Source organism: Cyprinus carpio, chromosome B8 (genome assembly GCF_018340385.1).
Source record: "Cyprinus carpio isolate SPL01 chromosome B8, ASM1834038v1, whole genome shotgun sequence".
NCBI lineage: Eukaryota > Metazoa > Chordata > Actinopteri > Cypriniformes > Cyprinidae > Cyprinus > Cyprinus carpio.
The window spans coordinates 4903369-4917360 of NC_056604.1; the positions used below are offsets into that span (position 1 = coordinate 4903369).

The following is a 13992-nucleotide window of genomic DNA, read 5'->3' on the forward strand; positions in this document are numbered from 1 at the left end:
ATACATACATACATACATACATACATATATATGTTCATGTCCTCTGAGATCATGCGAGTGAACCTGCTATATGATATATATATGATATATATATTTATTAACGGTCTAATATATCTAATATTGTATTTATAAATATTTCTTATTTGTACACATTTGGCACTAGTATTGCAACCTTAATGGGTAAATAAGGTACAAAGGTGTACCTTTTGAAAGGGTACTGGCCCAGTGACAGCTTATGTACCTTTTTTCTGAGAGTGTATAGTTACAGAACAGAAGAAGCATGGAACAGAAGAGTTTTTATTTAGAATGCAACATGTATCAAGAGTTACAAAGTGAGAGTTTCCAAAGGTTTGAATCACTGTGTTTCTGCAAAAATAAACATAAAAAAAAGAAAAGAAACACAAAGTAACTCATTACAGCCTGTCCTCAGATGCTGTTTAAGTAAATATTGCACTATTTATTGCTTTCAGTTTAAGGTGGTTTTGTCATTTCCACAGTTTGATCGTCATTGCCCGGAGTCATACAATGAAAACAGGAATGCTTTAACAGTGCGGTGCAAATGCTGTTGGTTGTGCATTGAGAATGTAATACATTTGAAACGCTAAATATTACTGTTTTGGCTGGTGTGGTTTAAGCACCGTGCTACCGTTCTTCTGAAAGAATTCTTTATAAAATCAAAGTATTGTTTTGAAAAAAACTTCAATGACAATTTGTAGAGAGGGCACCTTTTAAAAACAAAGATTTCCTTCAAGATCAAACAAATTCTGTTAATAAAATCAGTATTTTGGCAAACAACCTCACAATTGGCACAAGGAGAATCTATGAAATATAAACAGAAGTTCAAGACACACAAGTGAGGAAGGAAGACAGATAAACTGAAGAAACTTGCTTCCACTACAGTTCAGTTTGGTCTCTTCGCTGCATCCACATGCATGCAAACACACGCTTCCTTCTCTCTGCTGGTTTAGTTGAAAGGAGGAATCTCCTCTCCGAACTTCATGAGGTGAGCGGCATTTTTGGCTTCGTGGAGCACCTGTGTGTGCGGAGACAGACAGTGACACAGTTGTTGTACATATGCACTGAAAATGTGCATGTTAAATCTGACAGTTACAATTGAATTCATTTCATCAAGTATAACATTACAACAACAATACAAAATTAATATGTTGTCATTCATCATTCAGCAGAGTCCAGGCCCGTAATCTGGTTGGCACACACCTTGTTGTGGACGTATGACTCACAAGCGTAGCACCAGACAGAGTGGTCAGCAAAGCTCAGCACCATAGGGTGACCCGACTCCTGCCCGTGGGTCACCATGTGCTGCTTCACATAACGCCCGCAGAGCACCTGAGGTACAAATGATTTTTGTAATGATTGATTTTACACAGTGGAGCTATGTAATTCCATGTATTCCCTGATGGGTAATAATTTATATATTCACTATTTTCTGTCCATTCCTAAAAACTAACAACTCGTATATGGATAGAAGTGATGTACATTCCCTTACATCATACATTTTTTCATACATTTCCCACATTTTTTGCATTTGCATGTACGCTTAGTGAATGAGACCCAGTGTGCATCACTGTTGCCAGTGACAAGCCGTAACTCTAAACTTCATTCAGCACTCTAAAGCTGCTACATGAATGAATTTGGCTCATCTATTCTATGTGCTGTTTTTGCTGTGACTTTGAGCGTCATTAGCTGTCACCTTGTAGCAGAAGAGGCAGATCCAGTTTTCTGTATCGCCTCCACACTCTTCACACGGCAGGAAGACATCGATGCCACCTGCGGGCACCGGTCGCACTGACTCCAAGTGTGGGCACCATGGCAACGTGTCCACCACATACATTGTGTCCTAGCAACAAAAGCCACATGATTGGATCACCACTCAAATTCAGTGACAGCAACATTCTTAAATTCACACACACACACACACACACACACACACATACAGAGCTGGATAGTAACTGATTACATGTAATCTGGATTATGTAATCAGATTCCAAAAATGATGTACTTGTAATTAGATGAAATCAGATGATTACTTGTATCTGGATTATGTAATCTACAGTTACGTAAGTGTTTTATTTTGATTGATGCGATTTTAAAATTAATTTAAATTTTTTAAATAACTTTAATTTTACATTAATTTTTTAAATAACTTTAATTTTACATTTGTTACTTTTTTTTACAATTTTTATTTAATTGGAATCTGTGAAAATGCAATTTTTAATGCACCTGCATTTTGTACTACAACTTGTATTTTTGTTAATAAAACCGGTTGTAAGTAATCTACCCAGCTTTAGGGTGTACATATGTCTATGTAAATGGTAATGTATTACATACAATCAGAGAGAGAGAAAAATTTGTAAGTAACCCATTTGTACATAATATAAACAGAGGAGGAAAATAAAATTAAGATTTTTAAAATTATTTTTATTACTTAATTATCTTTGTATTTAAATTTGTATTTATCTATATACTACTTATATATCTATATTTTAAAATAAAAATACATAATAATTAAATATAATACATCATAAACAATAAAAAAATATAATATTCTATATACATGTCATTTATTTTTATTGTTTTTAATATATATATATATATATATATATATATATATATATACATATATATATATATATATATATACACACACACACACATATATATATATATATTTCTTTATTTATATATTATATATATATATATTTTATTATTACTACTATAAAATATTTATTTAGATATTTAATAGTAGTAATAAATAATAAAAAAATACTAACTAAATGTATGGGTCACATTTAACCGCAATGTTATTATGCATATAACATAACTTTAGTACGTTACCAAATCTGTGGCTTGTGCTCCAAAGACTTCAAAGACTGACACCATAGTGGCTTGACCTCCAGCAGCCTCCAGCACCGAGTTCTCCTGGCCATCCACGGCAGCTGAACTTCCAGTGACCACAGACTCTGGGATCGTCCGGTCCTGTTCAACAGATCATTTTTGATGATGAATACATTACTAGTCACCAAAAACATACTGCTAATGACATTAGAGAACGCTTCCAGGTGTCTGTTTATACTGTCGTAATCTCCGCATGCGTGTCGTCTCCAGCTCTGGCTTTCTCTGACTTGGGTTTTAGGGGTGAATCTGACTCCCGGCCTGCTGAATCCCTCTGTGGGGTGGGCTTCACCTTCCGTCTGGCTCCTCCAATTGGTACTGAAGCTGGGCTGGGGTTAGATGAGGTACTCGTGTTGAGATTCAGAGAGAGCAGGTCCTTACTGAGCTCATCAAGGCCGGACTGCTCAAGATGCTGCAGTGTCTGTCCAGGACTTTGGGCAGGGGTGGACTGGCGAGGAGATTTCTTGCCCCTGCCCGCCGATGCCCGCTTGCCTTTTGCTTTAGGAGATGGCAAAGCCAAACGAAGTGACTCTGGAACTGATATAAACACAAAAACAAAAGCATGTTGCATTTAAATAATTATCCTGTTCTTACAATTTCATTTCTTTAGACTTAACAGTAAGCACACTTTTCAATATGCAAGCTCACTCTGTATTCTCAGGGAGCTCCAGAAGGGGGCGAGAGCACGCAGGACATTGTTAATCGTGACAGTGGCACTGGTCTTTGGAGGTGGCAGATGGTCTAGAGGTGGAGGAGAGTCTCCCAGCAACATACTGGTGCACATGGACATTGACTCAGAGATGGAGGTGAGGTTATATCCTCCCTGTGGAGAAAAGGGTAAGATGAAAGAAGTCTCTTATGCTCACCAAGGCTTCATTATTTGATCAAAAATACAGAAAAACGGTAATATTGTGAATCATTATTACAGTTTAAAATATTATTTTCATATTTGAATATATTATAAAATGTAGCCTAGTTTATTCCTGTGATTCAGCATCATTACTCCAGTCTTCAGTGTCAAGTGAACCTTCAGTAATCATTCTAAGATTTTGCCAGCCAGAATTAGCCGCAATGAGCAAATTTTCGAAAATGAGTTATTCTTACATTGGAAACAGTGATATGTCTCATTTGGCATCTTTCAACTTGTCTGGTGTCTAGAGACATTCTCTAGGTATTGATTTCAGCATAAGCCACTGAAAAACTCAACAGTACAAACATTGTGAAAATAACCCACCTCCAGTATGACTAGCACTCTTCCTGCAGCCAGGCTCATTAACTGATGGGTGAGGTGGGCGTAGCCCTCTGGGGTCACCTGATACCCTCCTAACGGATCACCTCGTGCTGCATCAAACCCAGCAGACACCAGCACCAGCTCTGGGGCAAACTAGAACACAGACAACACTTTTCATTTAGTATTTAACTCCAAACAACATCAGGAAAATATGAACATATGATGTGCTTTTACCTCTCTGGCTATCGGCATCACTATGTGATGGAAAGCCGCCAAGTATTCTGGGTCTCCCATCTTTCCTCCATTCCAGGGGATGTTGACATTATATCCTCTGCCTTTCCCCTGCCCCACCTTATCATAGTTAGCATCCTCCGAACTGGGGAAGAATGTCCCATCTTCGTAGCGATGCAGAGAGATGTACAGAACACTAAGAGAACAGAAAGATATTTGATAGCTCAGCTTTGTGACTGATCTCAAACAACGAAATTTATACATTTGACAACATAAAGAGGACACATTAATAATGCAAACCCCTCTTGCCTATCCACCCAGACAAAGCAAAACTGCAAAAATTAGTCATTTAGATTCATGGTTATGATGCACTAACCATGACACTTTAGCACTGACTGTTTTATGAATGCAACTTTGTAAACAGGCTATTGCTCAATGATGTGGAAGTTAAATACTAGATTTGATCTGACCAAAAATCCATACTGTTAGTCAATTAAAATGCAAATAGGTTGACCAATCAAACATAAAAGATAACTTCCATTCAGAAGTCTCAAAGGTACAATAGCAAAACAGCTGGTTTATTTTTAGGCAAACTAAAATATGGCTTTTTCAAATTGTAAATTATGGACCTTTTAAGAATACCTGACTTTGGAATCCTGACTAGTGTTTTATTTATATACTATTATAGCATTTATTCAATTCAATTAGGGAGATACCGGTATCAAATTTTCATGTTTCGATTAATGACTAATGCTTTTATCAAGGTATTAAAAAAAAGTATTCTTAAAATGCATCCCAAATTCTGCATTATTAAAAACTGTCATAATACTTTTATACAGCATACAGCATACAGTTGTGCATTCTGACCAGTTGTTGAGAAAAGTATTCTTAAAATGCATCCCAAATTCTGCATTATTTGTAATGTATAATTATTCACGGTATTTAGAAGTGCCCACGATAACAATATCATGCATATTAATTTCTGTGATATATCGCATTACCGAATACCGGCACATGTCTAAATCCCATTCAAGTTTATTTGTATAGCACTTTTTAACGATACAAATAGTTGCAAAGCAACTTTACAGAAAATTAAGTTTCTACAATATTTAGTAGTAGCTTATCAGTGGTGACTGTCCTATAATCGTATTTATTCAGATTTTAAATATTTTTCTTTTATTTTTATGCTTTTTATATTCTTTTTTTAGTTTTCATTTTTACTTTAGTATTATAATAAATCATGTCACCACCTTCATTAATCATTACTACTATTATTACTACATTAATTATATTATTATTATTATTATTCCATCTTTTTAATTTTAATGTATCAATTTAGCTTTTGAGTTAACACTAACAGCACTGATCCAGGCCACTACTGTATTTAATTATGGTTGACTGTTGGACTGGACAAACCTGTCATCCTCCTCAAAGATGTGCTGTGTGCCGTTTCCATGATGAACATCCCAATCGAGGATGAGGACGCGCAGGGACTTGTGAGTGATGCACTGAGCGTAGCGTGCGGTCAAAGCAGCCGTATTAAAGAAACAGAAACCACAAGCTGTGTCTTTCTCTGCATGGTGACCAGGAGGACGGACTATGGCCACACCGTTTCTCACCTACATGACCAAAAAAAACAACTGAGGAGATCTGGGAACAAATTCAAGCAGTACTTCTGTGGCATACAGTATACTGAATACATTATACAGTATACCGAAACATGTTAAAAAAGATTATTACTTATGAAGTTCACAATATGACACACCTGGCCTGTGAGTATGGCCTGTACGGAGTTAAAACACGACCCAGCAGCCATCAGGGCGCAGGTATAGCTCTCATTACAGATGTAGATGGAGTTGTAATCGTTTCCCAGTCGGTGCAGATCTCTGGGTTTCATGTGCTCTGTACTCTTTATATTGCTTATGTGCTCAGAACTAAAGAGATAAACAGACACGAATTGGATCAAATGCGATGTATAACATTAATTTTAGTAAAAAATCACCACTAAACAGGATTGGGGAAACTAAATGGAGATTTGTATTTCATGTGGTCGATATTGATTTACTCATTTGAATGTCACCTGTGACAGAGTGCCAGCTCTTCTTCTGTTGCTAGGCGAGCTGGTATCCGAAGGCAACGGGACAGCAGACCCAACTCCTCATGCTGGCAAAAGATGCGTGAAATTCTCTGAGGGAGCTCAGGATGATGACTGTGGGAATCAGTACGTCCTCATCTTATATGTTATGTACAACCAAGTAATCAAACCACTCAAAAAAAGACAACTGTCACTTTTCACAGGGATACTGTGGTGTTATGTGATTAACGCTCTCACCCATCCCACATGTTGTGATGAAGCATCATTCTCTGGTCATAAACTAGTCCAGTGATCAGAGAGGAAGCCTTCACGCAGGCAAACAACATAGCAGACAGGACAACCACATCAAAAAGAGGACCACCCTCTGAAGATCAAACACACACATTCAAGAACCGCAGAAAACAGAAATATTTGTGTCTGTTAGTCTTACAATTTCTGAACAAAAATGGTGATGAATGCTTTCTTTATATGTGAAGATGACAATAATATAATGTCCCTTTAAAACATCAATGACCAATGAACTTCCATGGTGTTTTTTCCAGTGATTTGTGATGGAGATTTTTAAAGATCATTTTGTAGAGATTTTTATAGAGGGCAATTTCTAGCCAATTAAATATTAGGGGATTTTAAAAATACATACTTTTTTTTTTGGTAAAGATAGGTTTTTATAAAATAAATAAATAAATATATTTATTTATTAATAAATGTATTTAGTAACAAAATTTTCCATCATATCAAACTGTACTTTTTATTGAGTCTTAATGTTTCATATCTGCACCAATATAATGATGGTGATTTAATCAGTTTATTTGTAAATAATAATTCTTGTCTTTTGGCAATTCTTACCAAACGTCTGAAGGCTCTTCCAAAATGGATACAAGGCTGAGATGGTCTTTGAGATGGACTTCAGGGCACTGCAACAAAACCTCAGAATAAAACAGAGCAAACAGGGAATAACACTAAGAGAATGTGTTCCTCAGTTCGCTCACCTTTCGCTCGGAGCACCGGGAGAGATCAGATGAGGGCAAGGGTCACCCAGCAGTGAACTCACACTAGCACAAACACCCTCCGCTATGGACTGGAGGTTATATCCACCCTAACAGAAGAAACACTAGTGAGTCTGAGATGTTAACCCCAGAGAAGAAGATTTTATTCTCTCATGGCATAATACGATCGTACCTCAAGAGCCAGCACAAGTCGTCCCTGAGCTACACCTTTCAGCATGTGGGTCAGGATGGAGAAGCACTGTGGACTCACTCGCATCTCACCCTAGACATAAAGAATTTTTTAAAGAATTCAAATGCACAGAGTTTTTTTAAAAATTATATTAAAGAAACTGAAGATGAGCATCTCACCTTTGGGTCACCAATCACAGAGTCAAATCCGGCCGCCACTAACACCAGCTGAGGCTGGAACTGTGCAGCACATACACAAGAGATCAGTCATTAATAAACAATAAAGCATTCATTCAGATGTGCAGGTGACTGATCTGACAGCTGTACCTCATACGCCACAGGCAGGAGTAGCTGCTGGAAAGCTGTGACGTAATCTCCATCCTCCATCCCTATCTGCAGTTAAATAAAAAGATCAGGTCACATTCAGCACCAACTCACCACACTACCATAGCATTTTATTTTTTCACTTATAATCCAGTATAATATTAGTGATATTTTTTTTTGCATGACCATTTTCAACTCTGACTTTTTCATTTAAACAGATGTCTTCAGGATTTCTGTATGCAAATATCCATTTGTTAATCTCTTGAAATGAGTCATGTAAACACTGACAGGCAGAGTAAATTAGCGTGGTGTACCTTGTTCCAGGGCAGGTTGATATTATAGCCCTGTCCTGCTCCTGAACCCACTGAACTGCTGTCAGACTCCTTGAGGTGCGGCCAGAACGATCCGTCTTCATATCTGTGCACTGAGAAATACAGCACACTGCCACACGGGAAGACAGAGAGAGAATCTTTAGAAATGACAGACATTCATACAGAATAAACGCAATATGACGTAATATATAACATACGGACAAATTTACCTGGGATCCTCTTCAAAAATATACTGGATTCCCTGTCCGTGATGCACATCCCAATCCACAATTAGAACTCTGAAGGAGGTAAAAGGTACAACTCATGCTATAAATTTCATGAAACTGTGTTTCCAACACATTCAGTTTCTGTAGTGTAACATATTTTTGTAGGAAATAAATGTAGGACCAGATTCTAAATTTGATTAGATCAATTCTGCATATTAATTCATATCTTTTATTAATATTTTCTGTCGCCTGTGCAGCCTTGGGCACATCAGCAAAAAAAAAGACATTTCAGAGGTGAAGAAAGTCATTATGTTTGATGGAAAAATACGAAAACACACATTTTTATATCTACACTACTGTAGATGTGCATCTATGAATCGCTCATCAAGAATGTAAGGTTAATTTCAAAAAGTCTAATAAATAATAAAAATGTGACGGTACAGCAAAATGCAGACTCTCACCGTTTAACTCCATGCTGTTTCTGAGCGTAGCGCGCTGCTATGGCCAGATGGTTAAACATACAGTAGCCGTTCATCTTATCTGCGTGAGCGTGGTGACCAGGAGGTCTGCATGTACAGGAAAAAAACAGTAACTCAAACATAGATCAATGAGCTATATTAGAACAGCTAAGAACAACAGATGCAACGAGACCTGCTGACGGAGAAGCCGTTACGCAGCTGCGATGTCATCACCTTATCCACCAGCTGGAGAACTGATCCCACCGCCAGACAGGCACAGGTGAAAAATTCCTGGTGGAATTCCAAAAATGAACTACCAAAAACTACATTATAAGTATTATGTTTTATTATTTTGTATCATTTAAAAAAAAGAAAAAAAAAAGAAGCCAAAAGAGACTTTGATTCGTTCAATAATATAGTCAATATTATCATGTTGACTTTAAGAAACATCAGGGAATGTACTGGATTTAGATGAACACTGAAACATTGGGAATGGAATAATAAGCACAGGACTGGTGAAGACTTACAGGATGCAGGAAGACAGAGTCATATTTATCAGCTAGAGTCTTCAGCTCGTCCTCTGTCATCTTCTGAGAGGATTTCATCAGCTCTACATACTCCTTCCTATTGCACACAACACATTCCCCCAAGTGGCGTGAGATAATCATAAACCAACTCGATTAACGGTGTCAATCTTGCATATAAACTTACGTATGAACGAGTAACAGCTCATTTTCTGACACAGCTCTGGCCTAAAACACAAAACTAAAGCTATTAAAACTCGGGTACAAACCTGTAAACAATAACATCATCGCTACAAGAGTATCTCTACCTCTACTCGTACACAGCGTCCCAGCAGACCTTCCGTCTCCAGCATCTCCATCACAGTGCTCACTCTCGCTGGACACTCCGGGTGACTGAAAACAAAGACATCCAACCCACTGTTACAGAATAACTTTTATTAACAATTTGAAATGAGGTTAAGTATCAAGAATAAGTGCAACTTTTTTGGAACAAATCACTAAAAATACTATTTTAAGGCATCTTCAAACGAATGCTCAATTCAAGTTGATATAAGCTTAATGCATGATTAGAACGTTCTGTTTTTAGATGCTTCATAGCATCTACTGGAGAGTCTTAAAGGGACAGTTCACCCAAAAATGAATTTGTGCTCCGAAGACGAACGAACGTCGTCTTGAGGGTGAGTAATTAATGACAGAATTTCATTTTTGGGTCAACTTTCCCTTTAATTAAAAGAAAGAAAAATAAAAGAGAGACAGAATTTTCAGTTTTAGACAAACTATTATTAATTTAACCATTGTGAAGCATCACCTGGCATCCCAGAGGCAGTGAAAGCGAGTAAAGGCATCTACGTAGACAAGACCTGTTCCTGTTGCTTTAGTCTTACCACGAACATCCTAAAAAACATCCCAAAAACATTTAAACAGACGTTCCAAAAGCATTCCATCTCTGAGCTTGCATTCTCACACTGATAAAAGAAAATACTGCATGTGCGTAACTGATCATGTGCAAAATGGTTTTGCCATGCTACAAGTTACTTGCAATCTAAAGTAGTTAACCCCTTAACTGTCACTCACATTTTTGAACATAGACTTGAAAGCGCACTTTCCAAACTAAAATTTTTATAATTCATGAACAAAAACATTTTATAACATGATATTGATGTACCATTTTCGTGGTAATGCAACGTTTGATTTTAAAATGGGTTTTAAAGGATGAATTTTGAAATTTTAAGTTTTCAGTTGATATATCATTTCTGATTATTTCTAAAGTGTGACAGAGAAAAAGGCAACGAAGAAGACTTTTTTTTTGACAAGGTCAGAACTCCTGTTATGTAGATTTTTGAGGGTGCACTCTTGCCATAAATTAATCTATTACCTTTCCTACATAATTTTTTAACAAAAAACATTGGTAAAATATCTATTTAGGAGTCTTAGACCTTTCCAACGATATATAGTTTGTCATGATTAGATAAGGATTTAGTGAAGTAAACGTAGGCGTCCCGTATAGTTAACAGGTTAAGTACAGTAACGCTAGCTTTATGAAATACTATGTAAGCTACTGGACAAGGCAAGAATTGAGAGAACTAGGCAGGAAAAGCAGAATAAATTGCAAGAAAAATAATGTTGCAATAACTGAAAAAAACAGGCTGTTGTTGTTATTGTTTATGCAAAATGAATTTTGCTTTAAATTTTCTTTCAAATATAATACAGACGATTCTTGACAATATCCTTGAGAAAACACAGTGACTGTGATAAGGTGTTTACCAAGTTTTGGAGCTCATTGCTCATCTCTTCCTCCTCTTTGCTCCGATCCATTCTGCCCTTCCTCCGCGCCTCCTGTAAATTCTTCTTATGGTTTGGATTGTTGTTTTCTCTCTGGAGAGCACAAAGGTCTTTTAGGGAGATTTGCACGCAGCCTAAAACAGGAATCCAAATAAAGCACTGGCTCCCACATCTGACATTTAAGAATGAGCAAAACACAGCAAGACACTGCATAGATCAAGTGGGCAAACTTCAAGAATATCTGTAAATGATTAACCTTTGAATGAAACTACTCATGTACACACTGATCAAAACAGCAAATGATCAACATAAAGGTGCTGAACACAGTCTTAAAGGAATACTTCATCCAAAAGTGAAAATAATAACACACCTGGCTACAGGCCATCCAAGATGTAGATGAGTTTGTTTTGTTTAGTTCTGTCAAACAATTAATCGCATCCAAAATAAAAGTTTTTGTTTGCATAATACATGTGTGTATACTGTGTATATTTATTATGTATATATAAATACAAACACATGCATCTATATATTTAAGAAAAATGTGTTACTTTATATATTAAATATATTTACATATATATAATATAAATATATAAATTTATAGACGTGTAAATATTTCCAAAATATATACTATATGTGTGCATTTATATATACATAATATACACAGTACACATACATATATTATGCAAACAAAAACTTTTATTTTGGATGAGATTAATTGCAATTAATTGTTTGACAGCACTAGCTTTTTCATCAGAACAGATTTGGAGAAATTTAGCATTACATCATTTACATCACAATCGATCTCTGCAGTGAATGGGTGCCGTCAGAATGAGAGTCCAAACAGCTGATAAAAACATCACAATAATCCACAAGTAATCCATACCTCTCCAGTCCATCAGCTAACATCTTGTGAAAAGATGCATGGGTTTAAGAAACAAAAACATCATTTTAAATCGTTTTAAATTTTTAAACCTTCTCTTCTGGCCAAAATGCAAGGACATAATATTTGAACTTCCTTCCCCCACCTCTCAGGACACCACTTTTTTTTTTTTTTTCACGGTGCATATTATGGATAAAGAGAAAAATATCTTGATTGATTTGTTTCTTACAAACATGCAACCAACACTCAGCAGTTTGGACTCTCATTCTTACGGCACCCATTCACTGCAAAGGATCCAATGGTGAGCAACTGATGCAATGCTAAATTTCTCCAAATCTATTCAGATGAAAAAAAAAAATGGATGCCCTAAGGGGGAGTATTTTATTTTATTTTTTTTAGGTGAACTATTCATTTAAATAGTCAACATGAATTTCTTCTGGCAATGTAAAAATTAAACATTCTCTCACTTTGGTTTCTGGTGTTCCTCTTGGTGATCGTGCAGATCCTTTGTTATCTGGAACAGGATCCATCAGCTGAGGATTTTGTAGATCCCCACCAAAAACCTTGAGAAAGTCAAACGTCCCAAACTGCATGTATAAGAAAGATCATTTATATGAAAGTACTAATAATTTAATAACAAAATAGAGGTGGTTATTGCAGATGCTACACTTAGTTTTATTGCATATACAGAATAAATAACTCAAGAATTTGCTGTTGTCGCTATGAAACAAATACATGGCAGTTCATAACATGATAAGCGTTTATATCATATTATTTATTTGTAAAAAGATCAAATAATAATAATAATAACACAATTAGCAAGATATTTGCATATTTAATGAGACGTTCTTATCCACAAATTCGACATCACGGGCAAGATATTTGCATATTTAATGAGACGTACAAACCAGACCAATTTATTTTCTTTCATAAAAAAAACAAACAAAAAAAAACGTCTGGAAAAATGAAAGTGACAGATGTCTGAAGAATGTACAGAACAGGTTTTACTTACTGCTTTCAGAAATGTGTGATGTGTATGAGAAGATATGAACAGATTTTCTGTCAGATTCTTATGCCGTTGGCCAAAACCCACTTTGAAATTCAGATATTATATATATATATATATATATATATATATAAAAAAGACCAATCTGCCAGTCATTTGAGCCAAGCTCTCTGCTTTCCTAAGTTTCCGTGCCTGATGTTATTTTCTGGACTGGACATAAAAGTGCAACATGAACGTAGCGAAATGGGGACCGCATAGCAAATACAACTGTAACATCAATATTCACTAGAAAGGGTATGAAAACAGCACAACAATGTTTTGTTTGGAGATGCTAACGGCTAACACTCCCACCTGTGCAGAGCAGTAGAAGCGAATATGTTTCTATGAACTATTTCCTATGCGACATAAAGCAGTTTATCCTCGAGGGGGCGCGTACACAGCGTTCCAAACCAAACGGCGCTTCTTCGTCGCTGCACCCCGCCCTCTTTATCACTGCGCTCTTTACGTTAACTACCATTCTTCCCGTTTGTTTTTCTACTAGGCGCGCGAGCAGGCGCACTGAAATTACGTCATTAACGCACAGCGCGCGCTCGATGCTGTCTGCTGTTAAGAACAACGCTGGAGGTCAGTGTCGCGTACCGAGCGTTGAGACTTCACATGTATCGAAATTCTCAAAGACAGATTCAGAGATAGAAGTGTGCACACAGGTACACCCTGGTTCTTTTATTTATCTATTTTAATAACTTAATTCTTCTTTTTTGTTCTTCTTAATTTATGTGAGGGACTGTGGATCGCATGGAATAAACTTTATTAAAATAATAAACAAAGACACAAA

At 36.5% G+C, this 13992-nt stretch overlaps 1 protein-coding gene across 3 annotated transcripts; it reads right to left on the reverse strand.

Annotated features, from left to right (window-relative positions):
- Positions 1 to 283: 283 nt before the first annotated feature.
- On the reverse strand, positions 284 to 13659 carry LOC109065363 (histone deacetylase 6-like). Of its 3 annotated transcripts, XM_042729321.1 has the most exons (29): positions 13509 to 13659; positions 13164 to 13367; positions 12619 to 12738; positions 11254 to 11364; positions 10298 to 10383; positions 9798 to 9882; positions 9677 to 9717; positions 9493 to 9589; positions 9159 to 9256; positions 8969 to 9073; positions 8511 to 8579; positions 8284 to 8410; positions 7973 to 8038; positions 7826 to 7885; positions 7650 to 7739; positions 7460 to 7566; positions 7317 to 7384; positions 6708 to 6834; positions 6456 to 6584; positions 6141 to 6309; positions 5792 to 5994; positions 4379 to 4571; positions 4148 to 4297; positions 3562 to 3736; positions 3095 to 3450; positions 2857 to 2997; positions 1712 to 1858; positions 1219 to 1347; positions 284 to 1033 (listed from the first exon to the last, which is right to left on the reverse strand). In XM_042729321.1, exons 3-29 carry the CDS (start codon positions 12679 to 12681, stop codon positions 965 to 967), a joined length of 3261 nt encoding a protein of 1086 aa, XP_042585255.1. In that variant the 5' UTR covers positions 12682 to 12738; positions 13164 to 13367; positions 13509 to 13659; the 3' UTR covers positions 284 to 964. The 3 variants fall into 3 exon arrangements, with proteins under 3 accessions (XP_042585255.1, XP_042585256.1, XP_042585254.1); XM_042729322.1 differs by having other exon boundaries at positions 12619 to 12714; positions 13164 to 13543; XM_042729320.1 differs by lacking the exons at positions 12619 to 12738; positions 13164 to 13367; positions 13509 to 13659 and having other exon boundaries at positions 11254 to 11506.
- Positions 13660 to 13992: the final 333 nt, after the last annotated feature.

What these genes read in the sequence shown, in the direction of transcription:
- LOC109065363 (XM_042729320.1), bottom strand. Translation starts at nt 11,484, where the DNA reads ATGCAGTGTCTTGCTGTGTTTTGCTCATTCTTAAATGTCAGATGTGGG. An exon ending in ACTCTGTCTTCCTGCATCCT is followed by an intron (nt 9,257 to 9,492) that starts GTAAGTCTTCAC and finishes GAATTCCACCAG; the next exon opens with GAATTTTTCACCTGTGCCTG. An exon ending in ATTTTTGAAGAGGATCCCAG is followed by an intron (nt 8,411 to 8,510) that starts GTAAATTTGTCC and finishes CCCGTGTGGCAG; the next exon opens with TGTGCTGTATTTCTCAGTGC.